The sequence below is a fragment of the Phascolarctos cinereus genome, unplaced genomic scaffold, assembly GCF_003287225.1.
Source record: "Phascolarctos cinereus isolate Bilbo 61053 unplaced genomic scaffold, phaCin_HiC Scaffold_4;HRSCAF=312, whole genome shotgun sequence".
NCBI lineage: Eukaryota > Metazoa > Chordata > Mammalia > Diprotodontia > Phascolarctidae > Phascolarctos > Phascolarctos cinereus.
In genome coordinates, this window is record NW_027555847.1 from 356,390,028 (window position 1) to 356,415,399 (window position 25,372).

The 25,372-nt window shown below is 35.7% G+C and overlaps 1 protein-coding gene across 6 annotated transcripts in view; it reads left to right on the top strand.

Moving 5' to 3' along the window:
* The window catches only part of LMBRD2 (LMBR1 domain containing 2), a 54,492-nt gene extending 29,832 nt beyond the window's left edge, over nt 1–24,660 (top strand). For 5 of the 6 annotated variants that reach the window (XM_020995835.2, XM_078153218.1, XM_020995802.2 and 2 more), the window contains 11 exons: nt 690–803; nt 1,088–1,271; nt 2,585–2,766; nt 3,460–3,593; nt 4,892–4,997; nt 6,317–6,414; nt 8,209–8,312; nt 13,248–13,294; nt 16,068–16,173; nt 17,150–17,279; nt 19,230–24,660. In XM_020995835.2, the coding sequence (XP_020851494.1) occupies nt 690–803; nt 1,088–1,271; nt 2,585–2,766; nt 3,460–3,593; nt 4,892–4,997; nt 6,317–6,414; nt 8,209–8,312; nt 13,248–13,294; nt 16,068–16,173; nt 17,150–17,279; nt 19,230–19,290 (1,266 nt within the window). In that variant the 3' untranslated portion in view covers nt 19,291–24,660. The remainder of the gene's footprint in view (nt 1–689; nt 804–1,087; nt 1,272–2,584; nt 2,767–3,459; nt 3,594–4,891; nt 4,998–6,316; nt 6,415–8,208; nt 8,313–13,247; nt 13,295–16,067; nt 16,174–17,149; nt 17,280–19,229) is intronic. The other variant, XM_020995826.2, reaches the window with a different exon arrangement.
* Nucleotides 24,661–25,372: the final 712 nt, after the last annotated feature.

A 25,372-nucleotide genomic window follows, 5' to 3' on the forward strand; every position in this document is an offset into this window, starting at 1 on the left:
TTCAAAAAAATTCAGTGACTTCCTATTGTAATAGCCTAAAACATTTAAACCTGGCTTTTAGGATACATTTTGACACCAGTCTGTCTTTCTAGTCCTTTTTATTATATTCCTCTTCACATACTCAGTGTTTCAAATTGGACTACTTGCTGTTCTCTGAGTCCATTACCTCTTGTTTCCATTCAGTTGTACAAATCCTTCACAGTACTTGGAATGTACTTTCTCCTTATTTCATAATCTCTATCTTCTTTCAGGACTCACACTGCAGGTGCCTGTGTCCTCCATGAAATCTCCCTGAATCTCCCTTGCCCCTCACTATCTAAAAGTATTCTTTTTCTTCCCAGATTTTCTTTGTCTTGAATATTTCTCCTTTGTCCCCATTCTCTTAACTATGTCTTATACTTAGTCACCTACCTGTCAAATTCTTCAATAGTAGAATAAATGGGGAACTCGAAAGCAGAAACTAACACCTTTTCCCCCATATGTCCTCCATACTTAGCATAATGTCTTATACAAAGTAAATATATAATAAAAGTTTGATGTTTTTTAATTGAATTCAAAATACCAATCAGGAAGCAAAAGGTTTGAGAGTTAGCTATGATGGAAAATGCAGATTGTTTCATTAAATAGAAAAACTTATATTCTATGTATGCAAAAGTTCTCATTTTAAAAAATATATATATTCCTAATAGTGTCCTACAGAATACCAGGAGAAAATGGGTAGGAACATGGATGACTATGAAGACTTTGATGAAAAACATAATACTTACCCAAGTGAGAAAAGTTTGGTTAAGCTTCATAAACAGGTAAAAAAATATTTTAACCATTTCATTTATTAAAGATTGTAGCTATTGCCCGCAAATGTAGAATTTTTAGTTAAGTGTGAGTCATAAGCTTGATTTGATTATGCTCATCTTTTGTCCATTTCACTGGCTACACATTATTCTGCAAGATTTGCATAGATACCATCTCTAAACTATCTTCATACATCATCAGTTTTTTAAATAATCTTCCTAACAATTTTTGTATTAAACATTCCTTATTGTTGAAGTGCCTTATGTTTAACTGTACTTCATGTTCTCTCACGCAGGTCATTTACTCAGTTCAGAGGCACCGTCGTACACAAGTACAGTGGCGAATTCTTTTGGAACAAGCATTTTATCTCGAAGATGTGGCAAAAAATGAAACTAGTGCTACCCGCCAGTTTGTTCATACTTTTCAACCACAAGAGCCAGAAAACAGATTTATCCAGTATTTCTATAGTCCCACAGTCGGTATGTGCTAAACTGTAAATTTCAAAAGTAATTGATATTAAGTCCCTTTTTTCCTGTTCTTATGCATATAGTATTCCTAATTATGTATATAGTTTAATTGTTTCTATTTGACATTTATATCCATTTATGCTATGCTAGTAGTCATCAGTCATAAGCCAAAAAAACCCAACCTCACAAGTACTGTAGTATTCTTCATTTAATATAGTCATACTCATAATTCTGCATTGATGTTTAACTCTGTATATGCAAGTACTCCAGACTTTTCCTTTGCTCCATATTAGCTATAGTTTCAGTAATTAAAACTTGAAACAATTGATTCTACCATTTTGGAGCTTTTTTTGTTCTTCTCCTAGGCCTGTAGAGTACACGGTGCTTAACCTTTTCCAGTTTGATATAATTTTGGGACATGCCAAGGTGCCACTTGCCCATTTATCTTGTTTTATCCATACATTCCAATCTTCACACATAAGGTTCTCTGTTCTTGCCACTGTGTATGCCCCTTCCCCCCCCCAGCCCCCTGCCAATCCCACTATTGCATGTACATAAATATAAATATCTCTGGCTGAGAAATGAATTTTAGTATTAGCTGCTTAAAAATAAATTTTAGGATGCTGTCAGATGTTTTGGGAAATGGGAATCCAGACTGATCAGAAAACAATTTTCTCTTACCTATAGTTTTCTTGAGTTTTAGCTATTTAACCAAATGGTGTAAACTTAAATAGATTTTTCCTTGTCATGTACAGCCTTAAATCTACAGAATTAATATCCCGAACAAACTCAGGTTTTGCTGTCTTATGTGGTCTGTAATGACAGCCCAGTCTAGTCATCTATCTGATGATAAATACATTTCAGTAACATTTTAGTTTCATATGCTATATTATTTCCTATGTATCATTTACACTATCACGTGAAACTTTATAAATTCTTAAGATCATGTGAATACAGGATTCATAAAATCTAAGCCTTCTCACCTTTAATCTTTTGGGTGGGAAGGAGGAAATTTCCCTTTTCCTCACAAACTGAGTTGGTAGTCATCCTTTCTTTTCTGCCACAGTTAACTCTCCAACTAGGGAAGTATTCTTAGAATACTTAACTGTCCTTGATGCCAAGGTGAGCTGTGGCTGTGTTTTGCTGTAGCCTCTGGCAAGTGAAGAGAGCTCTGCTTCTTTGCTCTGTCCCTCTATAATCTTTGTGGCCTATGATAAAGCATTTTATCTGAGCTCAAAAACAATTCAAGTGAAATTATGTCATTTCCTTTTTCTTTTTGTGAGTTTTTTTAACCTTTTAATTTTTTTTTTGTGTGTGTTTTCCAGAATGGTACTGGGAATGTCTGTTGAGGCCCTGGTTTTACAGGATACTTGCTGTTGTTTTGGCTGTTTTCTCCGTGATTGTCGTGTGGTCGGAATGCACATTCTTTAGCACTAAACCTGTCTTATCCCTATTTGCAGTCTTCATACAACTAGCAGAAAGAACATACAATTATATATATATTGAGGTCAGTTTGGCATCGGTCTGTCATACACCAGTGCATATCAGTATATAATAGTAACTAATTTATGTAGCACTTTCCTCACAATAACTGTGCTATCCCTTGAATAATTTTTTTATTTCATTCATTCTCCCTTTCACCAAGTAATAGTGAAAGGCAGGGAAGCTTCTAATATGTTATTTGGGAATAAGTTTTAAGTAATCTACAGTAATCATAGGTAGTACACAGAGAGCATAAAATATTTGCTAAATTTACTTAAGTTTTTTCCACATTTTGACCTCATATTTACATGAGGAGTCACTAAGGAAATAGGAACCTTCATTTGCTTTGGTGGCTAAATGCAGAGCTTTATGGTTACAAATAGATATCGACTTGATCAAAATGTATTCCCTTCATAATTTTAATTTCCTAGTGATAGTTCTGTACTGGTTTTTAAATCTGTAATACTGCTATTTAGAATATTATAATAATACTATTTAGAATACTATAATAATATTATTTAGAATACTTTTAATCTAATTTATGGGTGATGTATATACATATAATGTTTTTTATAGACGTTTTCTTTTGACATAGTTCTTGCCAATGAAAACCATTATGAAACCTCCTACAGAGTACATTTCTTGAAGATAATTAGGCAAAACTTAATATTGTGATTGTGTAAGTTAGTAAATATAACAATTTTTCCTTTGCTTTCAGATTGCATGTTTTCTTTCCATCTTCTTCTTAAGTATCTGTGTTTATTCTACTGTCTTCAGGATCCGTGTATTTAACTATTATTATTTAGCATCACATCACCAGACTGATGCTTACAGTCTTCTCTTTAGTGGCATGTAAGTACATGGTGATTAAAAATCGCCACAAAAATCTCTCCACTATACATATTTTTGAATATACATATGTTATTGCTTTGGACACCCTGCAAATAACTGGGTTAGTATGAGGATGGATTAGTTGGTAGGAGAAATTCTTATTGACAAGTCAGTGATGGTAACTGCTCTAGAAGTTGGACAGAAGTTTAGATGTGCAGTACAAAAAGTGTCACATCACTGTCTGAGGTACAGTTAGGTCTGAATTGAGGTACTAATTAGAATGACCTGTTGTCTCAGAGACCAGAAAATCAGTATTGTTAGTGTTTAATAAATATTTATCGACTTAAGTTGAGGATTGAAAGGTCTTTACCTTGAACTACACCTAGAAATAGATGGAAACTAAAGACAGTAGTCCCCCAGTGGAATGATCTGATTTGGGAGATGGTAGATTTCCCATCACTTTACAGTGTTGAAGGAAAGACCAAGTGATTACTTGTCAGACAGGAGAAATATCTGCATGGGTTAGGAAATTGAACTAGATGAACTCTAAAATCTTTGCCGCCATTAAATTTATGTTAGGCTGCAGTTTCTTAGATATACAAAAGAAGATGGGGATTAGGAAAGGGTTAGACTTCAGAAAGAAGACAGAGGGATCAGAACTGGGGAAGTGATAAAATTTCTCTCTTCATCTACACATAACTGAGTGCTGTGGTAACACTGTGTATCTATATTTTGTTCTCTGATTTAACAAAAATTACCAAAGTAGTTTTTGTACATTCAACACAAGTAATCTGTGTATGTATTTCCACTGGTGCCATGGTGCTGAGAGCAGGTGTAGACAGGAGAATCAGAGGGTACAAAGTTACATTCCTGAAGCCAATGCTCCCTCTCTACAGTGTCCCACCCCTACCTCCTGCATAACAATAGAGGCAGTAGCAAAAGCAGGCAGCCTTTGACAGTTATGACTACTAACTTTTTCAAAATGATCCTTAGATAAATAAGGGCAGCTTATGTTCAAAATTCAAAATAAATACAGTCATTAAAATAATATCTTGTTGATAGAAAATTTTCTCAGTAAAATATCTTTCAAGTAGTTCTATTTTTAAGAATTTAGTATGTATATTGGGGCAGCTAGATAGCATAGTGAACAGAGCACTGGCGCTGGAGTCAGGAGGACCTGAATTCAAGTCAGGCCTCAGACATATTACACGTACTAGCTGTGTGACCCTGGGCAAGTCACTTAACCCCATTGCCTAGCCAAAAAAAAAAAAAGAACTTAGTATGTATATACTTTGTTTAAAAACCCTCTATTACTACAGGTTATTCTGTCGTTTGACTCCCCCTTTGTGTCTAAATTTTTTGGGTTTGACACACATGGATTCAACAATCTCTCACCAAGATACTCAACCAACTGCTTATACATCAGTAAGTAAATGGTATATATTCTACTACAAATTTAATCAAAAGAACTGTAATACAACATTCAGGAAGGTCACTTGACTAATGGTTTGCATGAGGAGATATACTAAAATTTATGTCTTGTGCAATCAGTGATACAGAAGCTTATCCTTGTAGTTTCTTGGCTCAGAAGTTCTAATTTTAATTACAACATTTTCTTTAAATTTACGTAATTGATAATTCTTAGCAAGTGATTCAGTTTTTTAATCATAAAATAGATTTTAATTTTAACATTTTGATTTAATTTGTTTAATTTAAGTATTTGATCTCTGAAGCAAGTAGTCTAACACTGAATGGGGAAATGTCCTGTTTGTAGTTTTAATTGTTTTTGTTACCCCCTTGGGGTAACTCCTCAGGGGGTGGGAAGGAGTTTCTGAGTGCTGTCTCAGAATAGGAAACTTCTCAACTGCATCTGAATTGCAGTCTCATAAATGATATGCCTATAAGGCTGATGTAGATAAGATACCAGGCTAGTAGGAAGTATGGTCACAATATGCAAAGATGTGTAGCAAATAACCACGCACTACGGTCACTACTATGTGCCTTCTTACTAGATCATTATAACAGAAAAGCATACACACAAACAGAAAATGCACAGATAACTATAATCCTCTCCAGTCTTACTAAATCTCACTCCTAATCCAGAAATTCCCCAAAACATCTGTTTTGCAGCTAGCCTGCCACATGCCAGTAAATTTATATGATAGGTACCTTCTCTCCTTAAATATCTTAATGTAAATGACACCTACAAGACTTATTCAGAAAACAACTCCACCTATAATCTTGCTTGATTTTCTTATTTGCCATGCTAATAGGTCTAGTGTTCAGATTATCTCAAAATACTGCTTGTTTTTATAGTCTGCCATACAGTTATTTTACAGCTGATATTAGCATTGCTATAAATGTTTGATAAGCCATATTTGAAAGGGGAATATAAGTTTACATATTCAAACTAATTAATAAGGACGAAACTTAGTGTAATGAAAAGAACTCTGGATGTGGGGTCAAAGGACTTAAATTTAAATCCCAGTTCTGCCTCTTAACTGCCTGTGTAACATTGGGTAAGTCACCTAACTTCTCTGGATTTTGTAGAGGACGTTGGATTTTGATTACCTCTGAGTTCCTTCTTGCTCTAAATCTGTGGCCCTAATGATTTGTTTCTTCCTATTGAAAAGGCAACTTTATTTAATTTATTTATTTAATTTGGCTGATAATCAATATAGTCTTTTTATTTTAATGTAAAGGGAAAAAAATCAAACTAAATTTATTATTTTCTTCTATTTCAGATTATGGGTTCCATGAAAGTACTGTCTTTTATTGCTGACGGATTCTATATTTATTATCCTATGTTGGTTGTTATTCTCTGTATTGCTACTTATTTTAGGTAAGAAACTTAGAGCATGAGCATTAATTTTCTTCCTTATGTCCTTGCTCTAAGCTGGATACCCACTTTCTTGGCAGTTAAGATATTCACTGAATCTACTATGATGTCATAGTGGTGTCATTTTGGTCCCCTTCAAGCACAAATGACAACAGCCAACCAGATCTATTGTTGAAAAGAACCTGCCTGGCATAACAGGAAGGAGGGATGTATGGTTGTATCCCTGCTTAATCTTATATCATATTCCACAATAAATTCTAAATATATATACAACTTCAGTATTGTGATCTTATTATGAAAAAATTTAAAAGAAAAACATCTTTAAAAGTTAGAAAAACAGAAATTAGAAGAGAAAGCTCTCACATTTTGGGTAGGAGTTATATTCTTTACCCAACATGACATAAAGGCAATTATAAAAGATAAAATAAATAATTACTTGAAACTGAAAAACTTCTGCGCAGACAGCATTAATGTATCTAGGTTAAAAGAAATGGTTATATGGGTAAAATAGTTTGTATAAATTTCTCAGATAAGGGTTTGGTATCTGAGATATAGCAACATTATATAGAGATAAGATAGTGGCCAAAAGTTCTCAAAAGAACAACAACAGAATATTCACACCCACATGAAAGAATGCTGGGAATCACTAATAATAAGAGAAATACAAATCAAAACGATGCTTGGGTTTCACCTCACATCCTCAAAATTGGCAGAAGTGGCAAAAAATGGCAATAGTTGTGCGTATGGAAAGATAGGCACACTGATACATTGTTGGTGGATCTGCAAAATGGTACAGCTGTTTTGAAAGCAAAATGCTACGTCAGTGTTGGAGGCTTTGTGGATATTACAAGTAAATGGAAGATTTTAAAATAGATTATTGTCTTTAGCTCTCTCAAAAGAAATAGGAAAACTGAAAAATATTTGTATAGTTCAAATATTCTTGTTATCTGAGCCCTGGTGCATTCTATAATTGAATTATTCATGTTTGGTTTTTACAGAAATACACAAATTGATTGTATTTAATGAATGGTTCTTATTCCTTTTGGAATCATAGGATTATATATTTAGAATTAGAAGGGACCTTAGTTATCTAGTTTTATCCCTTCATTTTACAAATGAGGAAACTTGAGTCTCAAAGAGATAAAGTGACTCTGACCCATTATCTCATAGGTAGTAAGTGACACTTGTCTGACTCCAGAGTCGGTACTTTTTGTGTTCCAGTGTATTGGCTGCATAGAGTCTCAGTGGAGGATTTATTAAAATACTTGTTTGAGATATTTCTTGTGGTTTCAGTTCTCCTTGCCTCCCATAGTATGAGTATCACACATGATGAATATAATTCTAGGATGTCATTTGCATTATACCTACGTTCGTGCTATTTATTTTGGTTAGCTAAAAAGGAGAGATCTTTGTTGGCCTTCTAGCATTCTTGATCAATAAGAAGGCCTTTGCTGTATTCCCTTGTGTCTGTTTTTATCTCTTGGTGAATCATGAGCAATAAACAGTGTAATCCCATTTATGTATGAAGTCCTTTCAGAAGCTTTTTCTTCTGTTTGAGAGGTCTTGAGTTGTATTCCTAATCAATAGCTTAGCTGGATATAGAGAAAAAACTCCAACTTTTTATAAGCTGTATTTTATGGGTAATTTTAAATTTTTTTCAAGGGTATTTTTGACTACAGGAGATTTTCCTTTTGACCATATTTAATAACTTTAAAGCCCAACCTCCATTAAGATGTAATTATGCCATAGTATAAATTTAATCTGCTTTATTTTTTTTCCCTTCCCCCCTTTTTCCAGTTTAGGAACGCGTTGTCTGAATCTGCTAGGTTTCCAACAATTCATGGGAGATAATGATATGACATCTGACTTAGTTGATGAAGGAAAAGAGTTAATTAGACGAGGTAAGATTTATATTTAAAATAAGCAAGAGAAAAATACTATGACAAGTCAGAAACTGGAATTTCTTATATAGAGTGGATGTGTAACTTTTAGGCATTATCTTATTCAAAATTTGATATTATGCATGAATGTATTTGGTTGTATTTACTAAAAGCTCTACTTGTCCTTTAACATATATGATAGAGGAGTAGAGAATATAATATGTTCCAAGCACTGAATTTTACACACTTTTTAAAAAGCATATCTCATCACAAAGATGCTACATTACAAATTTGTCCATAAGAAATATTGTATCATAAGTTATTGGGAACAAACATTTAGCTGTTATGGTTGAATATGTCTTTTTTTTTGTATTAGATAACCTTTTAGTAGTATAGGATTGAATAGATCCTCAGAGGTAAATTGGGGACACATTTTTCATTTTAACTATTCAGTAAATCTTTTTTGTCAGAATATTTTGTTTCAGTACCTAATCAATTTTAATAAACATTCATTACAAGCATTAACTGTTAAAGCAATGACTGTTCACATTTATATAGGGCATTACTGTTTGTGTAGTACTTTAAGGTTTACAGATCACTGTTATTTGTAGATGGCACTAAGCTATTAAAGCTGAAAACTGCACTACAGTTTTGGGATACTCAAGAGACACACACACACACACACACACACACACACACACACACACACACACTCTCTCTCTCTCTCTCTCTCTCTCTCTCTGACATTAAGAAGCAGTTATCAGAAGTAAGTAAAAGCTGCAAGCAAGAAAATGAAAAGAAATCATTAAGGAGAGTCTGTATGGTCTCTGGAGTATTCTGCCAAAGTCCATTTCCTGCTTCTCATGTCCCCTGAGGGAAGGTTGCTGGAGGCCAGCAGTGATATTTATATCTGTGGTAGCGAGAGGCAACTTCCTCTTCCTGCTGTCAGCCTGATCTCCCAGCCTGGGTATGGAGAACCTCCAGTGCAAAGAGGAACAGCCTTCCCTTTGACCTTCTATCTCTCACTTTTCCTGTGCCTTGCGGGAAGAAGAGGAAAGTCAGTGGGGTCTAGGACTTCCATTTCTTGCTGTGTTCAGTTTTCACTTCCATCTTCTTCTGAGCTTTTCCTGCCCAAAATCCAGCTTTCAGAAGGAAGAGGAGTTGTGACCATCTGCCCTGTCTCTAGCCTGATCTTTGTCCTCTTCTGGGAAGAGGAGTGGTGCCTCCCACACAATAATGAATATTCTAACCCTGTTGATACCCTAAACATCCCTTTAGGTCATCATTCAAACCACATTTCCTATCCCCTACCTCTCAATTCCTTATTCCCATTCCCTCAACCCTTGTACCCCACAGTCCAATCAAATGCTATCTACTGCTTCCACTATGCCCTCTGTATAGTTTGTTTCATAGAAAACAAGCTTCCTTTCATCCTAAGTCATTTCCTCTCCTATTCCTTCCATCTTTTAGCTGTTACTGAAACCTAACTCTTCTCTGACAACAGATTGCCTGGTACCTCTTTCCATTACTGAGTACGCTTTCATTCATTACCTGTGGCTCACTGGTGGAGAGTAATAGAAATATGCCTTGCTTTCCTTTGCCAGTTCCAGGTTCTCCCCTTACTTCCATCACTCAGCAACCTCTCCTCCTTTGAAGTTCATGAAATTCATATCTACCACTCAATCAAAATCTTAGTGGTTGTTCTTTAGAGACTGCAAAGTCGTTCCCCTTCCGTAATGAGTTCAGTACTTGGCTCACATGAGTGCAGTACCTTCAGTACCTTGTCTTCACCTCAGCTCTTGCCTTCATACTTGGGGATTTTGACATACATATTGACTCTCCCTCAAGTACCCTACCATTTATTTCCTCAACCTACTTACCATGACCTCCTCTGCCCTACCTTAGCCACACAAAGAGGTAGTTCATAGCCTTGATCATGCTGTCACCCACAAGTGCATCATTTCTATGTTCAAGAATTCTGAAAGCCCCATATCTGAGCACAATCTCTTGGCTTTCCACCTCTTCCTCTGCCTTCCCTTACAAAACGGTGTTCTTCATTCACACTGTGACCTTTAACCCCTCAGCCCCTTAGTTCTCTCTCATGCCATTTCTCTTTTTTTTTTTTTGTTTGTTTTGTTTTGTTTTAGTGAGGCAGTTGGGGTTAAGTGACTTGCCCAGAGTCACACAGCTAGTGAGTGTTATGTGTCTGGGGCCGGATTTGAACTCTGACTCCAGGACCAGTGCTCTATCCACTGTGTCACCTAACTGCACTTCACACCCTCTCTCTTGTACTAACCACTTTCTCCTCTTTTCTCAACCTTGACCCTTGGCAAACCAGTTCAGCTAATACACTGTCCTACACATGTGCTGCTGAACACAGGCAGAAGGAATCACACAACTGTTCTAATTGGATCCACTACAAATTTATGTTATACAACCTCAACTGGGCCCTTATTCCTGCCAGGCAATCCTGCTATACCTCCCTCATCAACTCACTGTCCCACACTCTCCACAGCCACTCTTCCAAACCTTTTCATCCTTCCTCAGATCTCCCATGGCTCCTTCTCCCCTGACCTTAGTTGAGAACCTTGCCTCATATTTTGCAGGAAAATATGGAGACTATCTGCCATGAATTTCCTCATCTATCACTCAGATGCTTTTTGCCACTATCTTTGCCTTCACCTCCTGTCTTACACGATAAGGTGCTTTACTCCTCACCAAGGCTAATGCCTCTACTTGCACAAGCAATTTCACCCCATCCCATTTCCTTCCAGCACATTGCCCCCTCTGGCTACTAACATGTCCATATATCCTCTATCCTCAAGAAACCTTCTTGATCCTTCCATCTCCACTGCCTGTTTAACCGTATAGTTTTTTTGTCCTTTGTGATTAAACTTAAAAAGATCATCTACAATCGATACCTCCACCTTCTTTTCTCACTCTTTTTAATCCCTTACTATTTGGCTTCCAGCCTCATCATTTCACTGAAACTGCTCTCTCCAGAGTTACCAGTGCCAAATCCAGTGGTTGTTTCCTCAGTCCTCATTCAAGTCAACCCCTCTGCAGCTTTTGATGCTGTTGATCTCCCCTTTCTCTTTGATATTCTTTTCATGACACCAGTCTCTCCTGGTTTTCTCCCTGCCTATCCGACCTCTCCTTTCCTGGATCCTTATTCAGATCATGCCCTCTAACTTATGTGCCCCATAGGGGCTCTCCTGAGCCCTCTTCTCCCTCTGTACTACCTCACTTGATCTCATCAGCCCCCATGGATTTAATTATAATCTCTATGCTGATAATTCTCCAATCTACCTTTCCTGCCTTGACCATTTTGCTGACCTCTAATCTCACATCTACAGCTGCCTTTAGATGTCTCTAATTGAATATCCAGTAGAAATGTTAAGCTCAGTATATTCAAAATGGAACTTGGTATCTTTTCCCTGAAACTCTCCCTGCTTGCAGTCTTCCCTGTTACTCTCAGAGGTACCACCATCCTACCAGTTCTTCAGGCTCTCACAACCTAGGTGCCATTCTCAGCTCCTTACTGTCTCTCTCTTCCCCCATATCCAATCAGTTGCCAAGGCTTGTCGATTTCACCTTTGCAGCATCTCTCAAATACACCACCTCTCCTCTGACACTGCCGCCACTCTAGTACAGGCCCACATCCCCTCATGTTTGGACTATTACAGTAGCATGCTGGTGGGTCTGCCTGCCTCAAGTTTCTCTCTAGACTGCATTCAGCCACCAAAATGATTTTCCTAAAGCACAGGTCTGATCATGTCACTCCCTGCTACTCAGTAATCTATAGTGGCTCTCTGTTGCCCCATTTTCTACAGGAAGCCTTTCCTAATCCTTCTTAATTCTAGTGCTTTTTATCTGTTAATTATTTCCTTTTTATATTGTATATTGTCCTTACATATTTGTTTATTGTCTTTGCTATTAGATTGTGAGCTCCTTGGGAGCAGGCACTATCTTTTGCTTTTTTTTTTTTGTATTCCTAAGAGCTTACCACAATGCTTGGCACGTAGTAGGCACTTAATGTTTATTGACTGACTGCATTCATGTGCCTGTCTTCCCCTAGCCTTGAACATTTTTGTTTATTTTGTCATCTTTGAGTGTGAGATGAAACTTCAGAGTTGTTAATTGTATTTCTTTTATTAGCAATTTGGAGCATTCTTTTGTATGCTTTTGATGGGCTGGGCTTTTAAAAAGTCCTTGTTCATATCCTTTAATAACATCTATTAGGAAATAGCACTTGTACTTATGTATTTGTTATTGGTTTCTTGTACATCAGACCTCTCTCTGTCAGAGAGTTTTTCTGTGAAAAATATCCCTAATCAAAGGCTACTCTATTCTAGTAGCATCGATTTTAATTTTTTCCTCTGGCAACTAAAATGGTCTATTTATCACCTCTGTCTTTTGTATATGAATTTTTCCCTTAGTTACTTGTACAAGGTGTCTCCTTTTAGTATATTAATTTTTTATTTGCCTTTTATTTTTAAGTTGAGTATCTATTTGGAGATTATTGTGGTAAATAATTAATTGTGATAATGGTGTTAGTCTACACCTTATTTCTGCCAAACTGCTTTCTAATTTTTCCAATAATTTGTGTTTAGTAGAGTCTTTGCCCCACTATTTAGAATTATGGGGTTATTTAACACCAGGCTACTATGTTGGATTGTCTCTGTCTCTTGCTTACCTTACATCTTATGAAGAATGTAATTAAATCTCTTGATAGGGAAAAGTAAACAGAAGTCAGATGGCTCTTTGTCATAGATGTCAGAAAAGATATTCACCATTGAGTGGAAAGTTGGACTAAGTGGTCTGTAACTTTCAGTGAAGAATTTTGTAGTCCTTTCTTTAAAAGAAGATTTAAACCACCAGTTTAACACCTTTACATTCTTTAATTAGTCCTAACTAAACTACATTATTTTAAATTTGACAATTTTCTCTTTCTAGAGAAAAGAAAGAGGCAAAGGCAAGAAGAAGGTGAAAATCGAAGAAGAGTAAGTACAGTATTTTAGACTGTTTTAGGAAGTATTAAATGAAAAGCACAATAAGATCTTGTTAATTTGACCAAGTGGGAAGGGTGGTACGTATTAATAAAAATTGATTTTTTTGTAATGATTAAATGTGTTTTTAAAAATTACATGTACGTGTGAACAGGTTAACAAAAGCTATCATATAGTAGAGCTATTGAACTTGCATTAAAAATATTTAAAATAAACACGTAGTTATGTATACACACCTATACAGGTGTATACATGTATACACAGTTACAGGAGTAGCTTTGACCATTGTACAAAGTTGATGCTTTCTTATACACTAAATGTATTTGAAAATTTTTTATACTATTTGTTTGCTTAGCCAGACTTTTCTTTTCTTAAAATAGAAAAAGACATTAATATTGCCCAATCACAGTTACTACTTCCTAAAGGTGTATGTTTGGTGTAGAGAAGACTTAGAGAAAAGTGATAATCGTCTATATGTGCTCAAAGCATCATTGAGGGAGAACTAGGACATACGGGTACAAAATACAACCAATCAAATTTCAGCCCTGGCCAGCGATTGGACGGCCTGTCTCCATAGGTATAAAGCTTCTTGTCATGTACAATGAGAAGATAAATACCAAGCTCTCAGAGAATCTGTGGAAATTATCCCTGAGCTGATTTGTAGAGTAAGTTAGATGACCTCTAAGCCTTCTTTCACTTAAATTATATGATTCTAATTAGTGCACTCCAATTAAAGAGGTTTATTATGCAGAACAAGATTGTTCTCATTAGTGCCATGTGATTTTGTATTTCTAGAGCACTTTAGTTTTCCTGGGGAAAATAATTTTAATATAGTCGATATTTATGTAATAACTTTGTTAGAAGGTAATTGTTTTGCTTTCATTACCTCATCAGTCTTAAGTTTTCATTTAGTTTTTAAGTAGTGTCTCTTAACCGAAATAGGTAAACATAGTAAGTGGTGTGTATTGTATTTTCTTGATTTTTTTGGAAAACATAAGAGTTGTATGTTTTGATACAGCTCTAGTTGGGAAATACTTTTAAAACTATCTGACTTTGTATATATAAGCTGTTTTTACTTACTAAAACCAAATCGAATAATATTTAGAATGGCTGTTAGGCTCAAAGCAGTGTGCTGGTTCTTTGCAGGGGAGGGAGAGGAGATCAGGGAGGTAACAATGTGATTTCATTGGTATAGAGAATTCCTGGTATGTGAAGTCTCTCTACCCCTGAAATTTAGCACCTGCTCCTTAGCTTTAAGGGGTGGGGATCTGCAGCCTCAGGGCCACATGTGGCATCAAGGCCATAGGTTCCCCACCCCTGGTAGACAGTCCAGCTCCTCACTGCAGGGCCATAGAGCTTTGGAGGGGGCAGGGCCATATGGAGCTCCACGATGGGAGGTGGCAGTCTTCAGAACAGTCCACTTAGTTTAAGTGAGAAGTGGCTGTACTATTAGAGTTTTCTAAGCCTTTTCTCAATTCTCATCCTTGACTTCTCTGCAGCCTTTGACTTTGTTAACTACTCTCTCCTGTTTCTTCTCTCCAAGTTTTCATGATATGATTTGCTTCTGGTTTTCTCTCCTATCTGTTGGACCATTCTTCACTCTCCTTTGCTAGATCTTCGTCTTTGTCCTACCTCATAACAGTGGGTGTCCCCCCCCCCCAGGCTCTGTCGTGGGCCCTTTTCTCTTCTTCACTATTTCACTTGGCGATTTTATCAGCTCCTATGAGTTCCATTATCATCTCTATGCTGATGACTTCCAGAGGTATATATCTCTTCCCCCACCCCCCACCCCAGTTCTCTTCTGAGCTCTAGTCCTGTAAGCACCTCAAACTGAACACGTCCAAAATTGAATCCATTGTCTTTCCTATAAAACCCTCCTCCTTCCAGACTTCCCTATGAGTGTTGAAGGTAGTTCACAAACTCATTGTCATCCTTAACTTCTTATTTTCATCTTTGATATCCAATCAGTTGCAAAGTTTTGTTGTTTCTACCTTCCCAGCCTCTCTTGTATCATCCCCTTCTTTCAGTTCACAAACCCACCACTTTAATTCTAGCTCGAATCACCCCTCACCTAGATTATTGCAGTGGCCATCTAATTGTTATCCCTGTCTCTAGTCTCTTCCCCATTCCAGTCCATTCCCTACATAGCTGCCAAAGTGATTTTTCTAAACCTTAAGGCTGGCCACGTCACCCGCATACTCAGTAAACTTCCAGGCTCCCTGTTTCCTCTGGCATTAAAAATAAAATCCTTTGTTTAGCATTGAAAGCTTTCCAAAACCTGGTCCCTTCCTAGCTTTCTAGTCTTTGTATGGTTTAGTTCTCTCCACGCATTCTGTATTCAAGCTGTCTCTGCCCTTGCACTGGCTACATCTTGTGCCTGGAATGCTTTCCCCTCAGGATCTCTCTTGGTGTTCCTGGCTTCCTTCAGTACCATCTACAGGATACTTTTCCTAGTCCCCCAACTGCAGTGCCTACTCCTTTGGTTACCGTCCATCTTATCTATATATATCTTGTATTTATCTGTTCTTTCCCCTTCTAGAAGGTAAGTTCCTTGAGAGCAAACATGGTTTTTTTCACTTTTCTTTGTACCCCCAATACTAGACACATAGTAAGCACATCATAAAGCTCAGTGGACTGACAGAATGCCTTTCATGCCACGTGTATATATATTTTAGTTAATTGTGCTTTTGATGAAACAAAATTAAGTTAATTTTTCTTATCTGTTTCAGTGAGTTATTTTTGCTATAGTTGTGTGTTTCTTTTCAAGGAATGGAAAGAGCGTTATGGAAACAATCGAGAAGATTCCACCAGGAATAGAAATGTTCATACTGACCCGAAGGAGTCAAACTACTCTGAAACCAATACTAACAGATGTAAGTGGCCTTGTGTTAGGTTTAGGAAAGTAAATTATGTTGCTTGCCAATCTTCAGCTTAACAATCAGTGCTGGACAGATAGTTGGAAGTAGCATTTTAGAACAAATTCAGGGAGCTGGGCTACAGGGTAGGAGAAGCATTAGCAGGAGGGATTAGAAGAGCAGAAACTAGAGAATATCATATACTGACTTGTATAAACTAAGTTAGCACCTGTCCTAAGTTTTCAGATTACTTTATTTTCATGATTAGTCTATTGGGGTTTTGCTTCATTTCCTTTTCTCTGACCAGTTGTATACTTTTTAAAAAAATAACATTGTTCTCAGTAAAAATAATTAATAAATTGCCTAAATAAAATAGCTAATTCTGATTTGTGTTAGTGGCTTAACTACTCTAAAAATCTCTTCCTTTGCTTGGGCTACCTACTAGTCATCCAAAATGATTTCCTTTGTGCTGTATGTTTTCCACAAAAGTCCTATTCTGATTTCTCATCATGATTTATTTAAGGCGAAAACCAAAAAAGCCCAAGTCCAGGCAGATTGTACCAAGCTGGACAATTGCTGAGTACAAGCTGGGTGGCAGACTCTTTTTGGCAACTGAGAACCAGGTAGCTAAGTTTGAAGAGTCACATCACTGGTGGAGCTGACTATCAGCTGTTTTTTGCCTCCTCAACTCAGTTATCCATTCACTGAGACATGGAAAGGTTACCTCGGTCGGGAATCAAAAGAAGAAATACTCTGTTAAATGAAATCTTGCCCCTGAAATTATTAAAATGCTTCATTTATAGTCTTATTCTGGTTTTAAGGTGCTATGCTGTTGCATTATTATTTTTTTTTCTGTTACTGGGTTGTTTTTAGATTTCAAAATTTACGCCCATTGTAACTGTGGCTCCACTCTGTCCTCATGCTAGGGGACTGTTATCCACAAATAAAAGAAGTAATAATGTGAATTTTTTTCCCTCTTTACTTCCTTTTATAGCAGTATCTAAGTATACAAGATCTAATAATCGGACTGAAAGAGATAGAATTGAATTACTTCAAGATGCAGAACCTCTTGATTTTAATGCAGAAACGTTCACTGATGATCCTCTTGAATCTGAATCAGGAAGGTGAGTTTGCTCCTATCTTTTGCCTATAGTATTCGTCCATTTCAAAGGGTTTTATTAACGTTCTGTCTTAACTAGATTGACTTAATTGGATTTTCTACAGTATCCCAAAAATAGTTCTATTTTGAGAGTGATCAAGGAAACTGTTGAGTATCTACTTAATAACTACTACTTTAAAAATTATTTTTGAAATGTTACCTGTGAATCGAACAGAATTAGGTTTTGAATCTATGCAAATTTGAATTGCTACAAAGTTGACCAAATTTTACTGTTTTTTAAATAAAGACATTGAGAAGTTTTTGTGTCTGTACTTTACCCTTGTCACAAAAGTTTATTTTGTGTGGATTTAACAGAAAATAAAGATGAGTTTTGTTTCCTTTTTAAAATGAATTTTTGCTAGTGGAATGAGGTAAAAAAGGGGAAAGGGACTCTTTTTTTTTTTAACTTTAGTAACTGCTTTTTATCAAATTATCTATAAGGTGGAAAAGGCACTAACTCAGAGCCACTGCAAAGATCTGGATTTATTCCACCTTTTGTTTGTTCAGGAACTATGCTTTGAACTTTCTGAGATGTACTGTGTATGTGCCTACCTTATTAAACAGCAGAAACAATGTAATTCAACACTTTTCCACTGAGAAGGGTTCTCTTATAGGGATGAGGAACCTGCGCTTCAAGGCCACTTGTGGCCCTCTAGGTCCTCAAGTTTGGCCACATGTGGCCTCAAGGCTGCAGGTTCCCCACCCCGAGTTATTGTGACATGCTCTAGATTGACATGGTAGATGGAAGGTAAGTGTGAGAGAGAGAGAGAGAGAGAGAGAGAGAGAGAGAAGAGAGACAGTGTGACAGAGAGAAAGACAGACCCATCCGTGGCCCTTGTTTTCCTCAAAAAGTCCCTTATGTCAGCTTGCATTTTATATTCTCACAAAGGTAAAGTGAATTGTGTGCCCCTTGCTATATGTCTCAGACAGAATAGCAGGGCTAATTTTAGGTGAAATAATGCAGGCTGAAGTAGCATTTTTCTGACCTATCAGAAAAAGATCATCTTTACTGTATCTTCCTTCTGATTTGTCAGCACCACTAAGTTGCTGTCTTACAAGTAACTAGCATATAAAGGTGTAAGGATAGCTTGTGTTTGCAAGCTCCAGCTATACCTTTCTTCCACTCCTTTTACCTCTGCTGAAGAAAGAAGTGCCTGTCATGAAGGGTGGTATAAGCCTCCCGTTATAGGTACACACAAGTGGCCTGTGTACAAAAGAGGTCCAGTGCAGTGACCATTTGTCCCTGGTGAATTGCAGAGTTGTGTCCATATTTTTTTAATCTTTTCTTTAAGGTTGGTGGGTTGTTATAACTACTCTGAGCCTTGTTTCTGATTGTTATCATTAACAACGATTGTCATTCTCTGAAATTCTTAATTTTTTTTTTATTGGCCAGGAGTAAGGAAGAAAAATAATTTTGTCAAAATATATCTGCTGATAGTCTGTTGTACCAGATGTTAATTTAAAGATATACGCTTCTGACAATCAGAAGGGGCCGTGAAGATGACCTTTTTCTGATAGAAAACAACCCTGTACAAATAGGCTATGTACAGGATAAACAGGGGGTAACCTCAGAGGAAAGGCAGGAAGATTAAGGAGGAGTTGGAAAGGCTTTGAGCTGAGTAAAAACTCAGTGTGAGACTTGAGCGAAGACAGAGGATCCCGGAGGCAGAGATGATGTGGGAGAGCATCCCACCCATGGAGGATAAACCAGTGAAAATGGCAGTCTGGAGATACATTGTCATCTGTGAAGAACAGTGAAGCAAATGTCACCAATTTCCAGAAGCAAATAATTTGCATAATGTATTATAGTGGGGGTTAAATTATAGCACTCCTTACTGTTTATATTTCCTTGATTTTTTTTTCAAACCTGACTTCATAAAACCTTTCAATTAACTCTTTTATGTTCGTTTTTTAGGTATCAGCCTGGTGGAAGATATCTATCAATGTCTCGAAGCAAAATATTTGATGATGTCTAAAGCTTGAAAATATTTAGGTGACAATTAACTGTTAGAAGTCTGCATATCCAAGTTGTTTTTCATGTTGTAAAGTATTTGTAACATTGGTGTGCCCTCAGAACTTGCTTTCTATTGTGGAAGAAGAAAAGTCAAGTTAGGGTTAAAAAATACAGAACTTACAGTTTGTATAATAATTTATTTCTCATCAAGTAGTGTAGAGTACCACATTCTTACAGAATTTATTGCATATGATGCAGCTTTTTATGTGTTCTCTCAATGGATAATGGGAATGTCCATTTAATTCATATTAAAAATTAGTCCATGCAAAAACATTTGTGTGTTTCAGGTTGGTTGAAATGAATCTTTTCTTCTGAAAGGTAGTTTAAAAATAATAAGTAATATATAACACATCTGTAGTACACTACAGTTCTTCTTGTCATTTGTGGCATATATTTTGTCATTAAAAAGAAGATATTTTGTCAGCATTTTTCAAGGATATGTTATTGAATGAAGAAATCAAGTTGATGATTATATTCACAGAACTCATATCTTAAAACATAAGGCTTATCCGTGATTCACAAGAGCAGAGTAATCCTCCTGCTTTAACTTTATATGCAAATAATGTGTTTTGCATGTATAATTAAGATATTTTAATTGGAACATTAGTACTTTTTTAGCATGTGTGATAATCAAGTGGTCTTTCCTTTTTAAGTTTTTGATAGTAGCTGGAAATCTTTGTATTTTTTTTTTGGTACAGTTTTAATTTGATGGAGATGAGTTTAAAATTTTCCAATTCAGTGCTTTTTTGTATTCTTAACTCCTGAGCCTTCTGTTCAAGGAAAAGTATGTGCATTAATGGCAAATATTTTTGATATCCAAAGAACATGAAAAAGAGATCCAAGATTTTAAAATGTGCCTGTATAACCAGTAAAGCTTTTACAAAAGACACATGCTCTTTCCGTTCAAAGAAAACAAAATACTAATACAGAAGATGCTGTAGATTAGTACTTATATTGTGGTTTATAAAATGTATCAAACCAAAATAGGTTGTAAATAATTTATTGGGCAAATATGCTCATTTAAAAAATAATTTGTTCTGGTTTCGTGTTTAAGCCAAAGTTGTGTTAGTTTTTAAGTCACCATCTTTATTTTGCAAAGTGAATATGAATGAATGAAATCCTTGAAATATTTTCCACTTCTTACACAATTTAGTAGGTTATATATTTTTAGAAAGGTGAACTTTCCCCAAGTCATATTTCAAAAAAGCATAATTTTTAAAAAATTAGTGTTATGTAATTTTATAAATTTATTATGATGTAAGTACTCGAAGGATTATGGTTAACCCTGTTATCTAGTTATTTTTAGTTAGTTTTTAAAAAGAATGAAATTGAGTACATTCAGACTAAATATGGGAAGGTATGCCATACTATATTGAAGGTTTTTTTGGGGGGGTACTCTTTTTTTGAGTTATGTTCTTTCCTTTGTAAAGTGTGGTTGGTCATAGAGCAGTAAGCAGGAAATTTTCCTTGGGCAAGTTGTAACCTCTCAGTGCCTCGGTTTCTTCATTTTACATAATGAAGATATTTCTATCTATCTACCTACCTCACAAGGATAATGTGAGGGTATTAGATTAACATTTATAATACTTCAAGTCAAAGACCTATAGCTGTCCTTTTATCATCATCATCATCTTTATAACTTATACTTGAAAGTATTGGATGGAAAAAATGTTCTTCACGAAATGGACTCTCTGTTTCCTTATTGTTGTGTAGAAACTAACACACCTCTCTGGCGAGACCTGTAGATATAATGTGTGTGTGTGTTTTTTTCCACCTACGTGAAAATTACTTGGTTATTATTGCTAATGTTTTCTATCATGTGGCTTTACTTTGGAAATTTCCCCTTAAATGTAGTGGTATTTCTTTCAGGTTTTATCATGAACTCCAAATGGCAGTGTAGACAGAAAGGAAAGAAAACAGAAAACTCATGGTTCTAGGTAATTTGAAGATTTACAAATAAAGTTAAAGTCTGTCTCAATGAGTTTATGGTCTAATGGTATCTACTTCAGAACATTATTATTATAGTTATACTTTTTACATGCAGAGCAAATGTTTAAAGCATGTCTCAGTCATAGTAATACTCCCTGGGTTATAATGAAGTCAATAATGACAGTGATCCAAAGTAACCAAAGAGCTAGGATGTTAAACTAATAATTAATAATACCCATGCTAGGAAATAACAAATTCATTGTTTTCATTAACAGCGTGTAAGTTACTATGTATTAATTTGCTAAAGGGAAAAAAAATAGGGTTTTGGTTCTCCTCCCACCACCCCCATACACACTACATTGTATTTTCTAATATTTATGGTCAAAGGAGCATCACTGTGAAACCTTAAAGACAAAGTAAGAGGACAACATGGTGTTGCACAAAGAACACTTCAGACCTAGTCCCAGTTCTGCCTGCTAACTAGCTGTATGAACCTAAGCAAGTCACTTGAGTCATAATTAATGCTTGTATATTCACTTCCCTTTCTCAGCCTCTGTTTCTTTGTCTTTAAATCAGAGTGGTCGTACTAGAAGATCTTTATTTTGGTTCTATGGAGACCTAGTCCTAATCTTTACTTGGAATTCCATTACCAAATGAATACCTTCTCTCAGACTACTCTTATACAAACAGGCACTTAATAAACAAATGTGATTAGAGCTCAGTTAAAGCCTCTCAAGGGTTGCCTTTGACAAAGAATTTCTCATTTTAGTTAGGAAAATTAAGAAATACAGAGCATAGAACTAAATGCTGATAATAATAAATATTAGGATTCTGTGTAATTTGATGTATATGGTCAAATTGTAAGTACCAAAATCTGAGTGACGTGTGGTCTTCCTCATTTTATTGCACCATCATGGGAAGTTGTTGAAAAGTTAATATATTGAAAAAAATATTTTTTAAAACCACTCTATCATAATGTAATTCAGACTGTTAAATTTAAATAGTTTCTGATTTTTGTTGCCTCAGATTCAGAAAGTGGTTATAGGAGCAGTAATTAGCAAAAAGCTATTCTTCAGCGTCCTGTCAGAATTTAAGAGGTCTTCATAAACTTGAATCCCTAAGTCCCATTTAAATGATAATCATAGTAATAGATTATATTTTATGAAACCTCGGATGTTAAGAAGTGATTTGGTTTTCTAAGGCTTACCCTACAACATCATTTTAAAAACTGTTACTGCCAGTATTTTTTAAAAAATTTTATATTCTCTTTGTCCTGCTTACTTAGGAATGATTGTTTTAGAAATTATGTTCAGAACATTGAAGATTGTAGAAAGAGCTGGGTTCTGACTTCCAGTTTCATTATTTGAAATAGAAAAGGTACATTACACTATTGAAAGACATTGTGCTTGCTGACTAAACTGAATGTTATTTAGACACTTAAAGGTGGATTTCTTCAGGCCATTGGGTTACTACCATAAAATCTGATTGTTTATTATTTGAACAAAAATGCTTGACTTACAAATAAAGAAAATGGTAATATTTGAATGATAATTTTGAGCCTTTTAATTACAGTAATAATGCTTCTGTTTGCAAAAAGAATGCTTTCTAATGATAATCTCTTCTTAATCAGAAACTTCATTACTAAAACTAAAAACATCTGTGATTTAGGAAAACACATTTCAGGGCCCAGATTCCCTGTTTACAGCTAGTCACTCTTCCCCTCGTCACCGTTCCCTAGAATGAAGAGTAATTCTGCCTCTCTTGAAACTATCTCTGCCCAAGTGATAGACCATAATACACCAAAGACAGGGTGGCTCCTCCGTGCTTTCTGGATAGGGCAGTGTAAGTCTTGGGACCCTTTCTTCAGAAGTATCTGGGTACTGGTCTGTCCTTGAGTGGTTGGCGCCTGAGATTATTCTAGTGCCCCCAGGCAATCAGTGCTGAAGAGGTTTGAACTTTCCCCCCCAACTCATTCCATGCTCAAGCTTTGTTCCCAGAGAATTTGTTAATTTAGATATTAGTATGATTTTTATTTTATTTTCAGGCATGTCTAGTTTATTAATAAAAAAGAAAATAAGGAACACTGCCATGTTTTCTCTCTCATTCTAAAAGAATATAGTTTATTTTCAATAAAATTCTTGGGTTAAGTAGTTAATATATTTATCTTAAAAAATTCTCTTTTATGCAATGATCTGGTAAAGTAGAACTTGATCATATTTTTTGCATGTGGTTAGAAGTGTTTTACTTTTGCAGGACTGACACATGCGATGGAAAATAACATTTTTGGAAGTTATTGGGCAGCACGAGTTAATTGTGGTATTATTATTCTCCATGTGGCTACCTAACGTACCATATTTATCAGTATGACACTCTAGCCAATGTCTTTGATATTTAGCATGTTGGGTTTACGTTTTTACGGTGATTATTTCTCAGTAAAACAATGGCTTTGCTTCTGACCACATTGAAAAGTGGTATGGAAATATGGATTTTTCTGGTTTGAAAAGTACAAGCAAAATGCTGCACGTTTGAAGGCCGGGAATGTATTGAGTTGCCTTTTAATTTCCTGCAGTCAGATTTACACTTATAAATTATATAATGACAAAAGTGTTCTCACATTGATGCCCTTATTTTTAGCATTTAATTTTTCTATTCCATTTTTGTAAATAACAGTATTTTATTGCTTTCAAATGAAATTTTGAAATCATTTGACTCCTTCCCCACAGCAGTGTTTTGCTGTTGTTAACTGTACCTCTAGCCTATCAGTTGTAGTAAATTAAGAGATTCCCCCCTTTCTCCAGTCCCTTTTAGGTTTACCAGAATATGCTGGGAATATAATGTCTTGGATGAACTATGTTGGTGTTACTTTTTCTATTTTAATCTGAACATATGAAAATCAAATAAACTATTAATTTATTCCTTCCAATCTGTAAATTAACAGATATGTCTGAGCACATAATTTATCAGTAGGTTAGCTATGATTTGTGTGCACAATGCCAATGTTATCTTCAGTCAGCTATTAATTACTACATGAAATTCAGTGACAGACTATCTCTCACCTGATACTTCTTTTATTTGACTAGTTTCATATGATCTGAAAATTTCTTGTTTGGAAGTTTTACCTGTTTGTGCAATTTCTGTACTGTAAAACTTTAGTGTATATTTGATTTGTATTTAGAAAAGGCTGTAGAAGTGCTGTTTCTTAGCAGAGTAGCAGTCTTTTGCCTTGTGTCTGCATAATAGCCTTCCGTTTTGGTTATGACATACAATAAAATCAGTTTTTTTTCCTGTACTATGTTAAATTATTGGTGATGTAACAATTTTTTTAGAAGAATGTATATTTGATCAACTGTTAAAATATAGGCAATTGTAGACTTGCATGAAATAAAATCCATTTCTAAAATTAGTACATGCTGTCCAACTTGGATTTCTCAACAAATGTTGCTAAATATTAATGTGCTTTTCAATTCGTGCTGTCTTTTAGGGCATACACGGGTTGTTTTTTATCCCAACAAAGAGTTGATTTAAAAGGACAGTACCTGATTTTCTACATTTCCCTCATGATCTTTTTGTGGAATACAAATACTACCCCCAAAAAAATAATAATTCTAAGAAAACAAAAATCCAAACCAGGTTTGGGCAGGCAAAACCACTAATTTCTTGTTCCTTAGGCTTCCAGAGAGCAATACGGTAATAAGAAAATAGACATTAGAACTGCTGGAGAGACCCCATAGTGTCCCAAGAGAATTAGTATTGGGGCAGATGTCCTTTTAGACTGGTTTTGTAGTCTCCAAGTTCCTTTGAATCCCAGTGACAGTGAAAAAAACAGCTATATTTTTATATATCTCTACCTGCTTTTAAAGTAGCAATTCTTGGAGAAATATTTCCATTATAGAACAGAATAATTTCAATTCAGCAACCATTAGATACTTGCTATATGTAAAGGGAAGTTTCCCTTTTTAACATAAAAGCTTAAATATGTTTTAAATAAACTTTATGTGATCATTAAATTTGTTGTCCAGGCATGACTCTGGGAAACAAAGTACAGCAGAACAGCATGGCATCTGATTGAAGGAACCACGGTAGTCCAGAGGCCTGATTGCCAAGTCCAGCTTTGG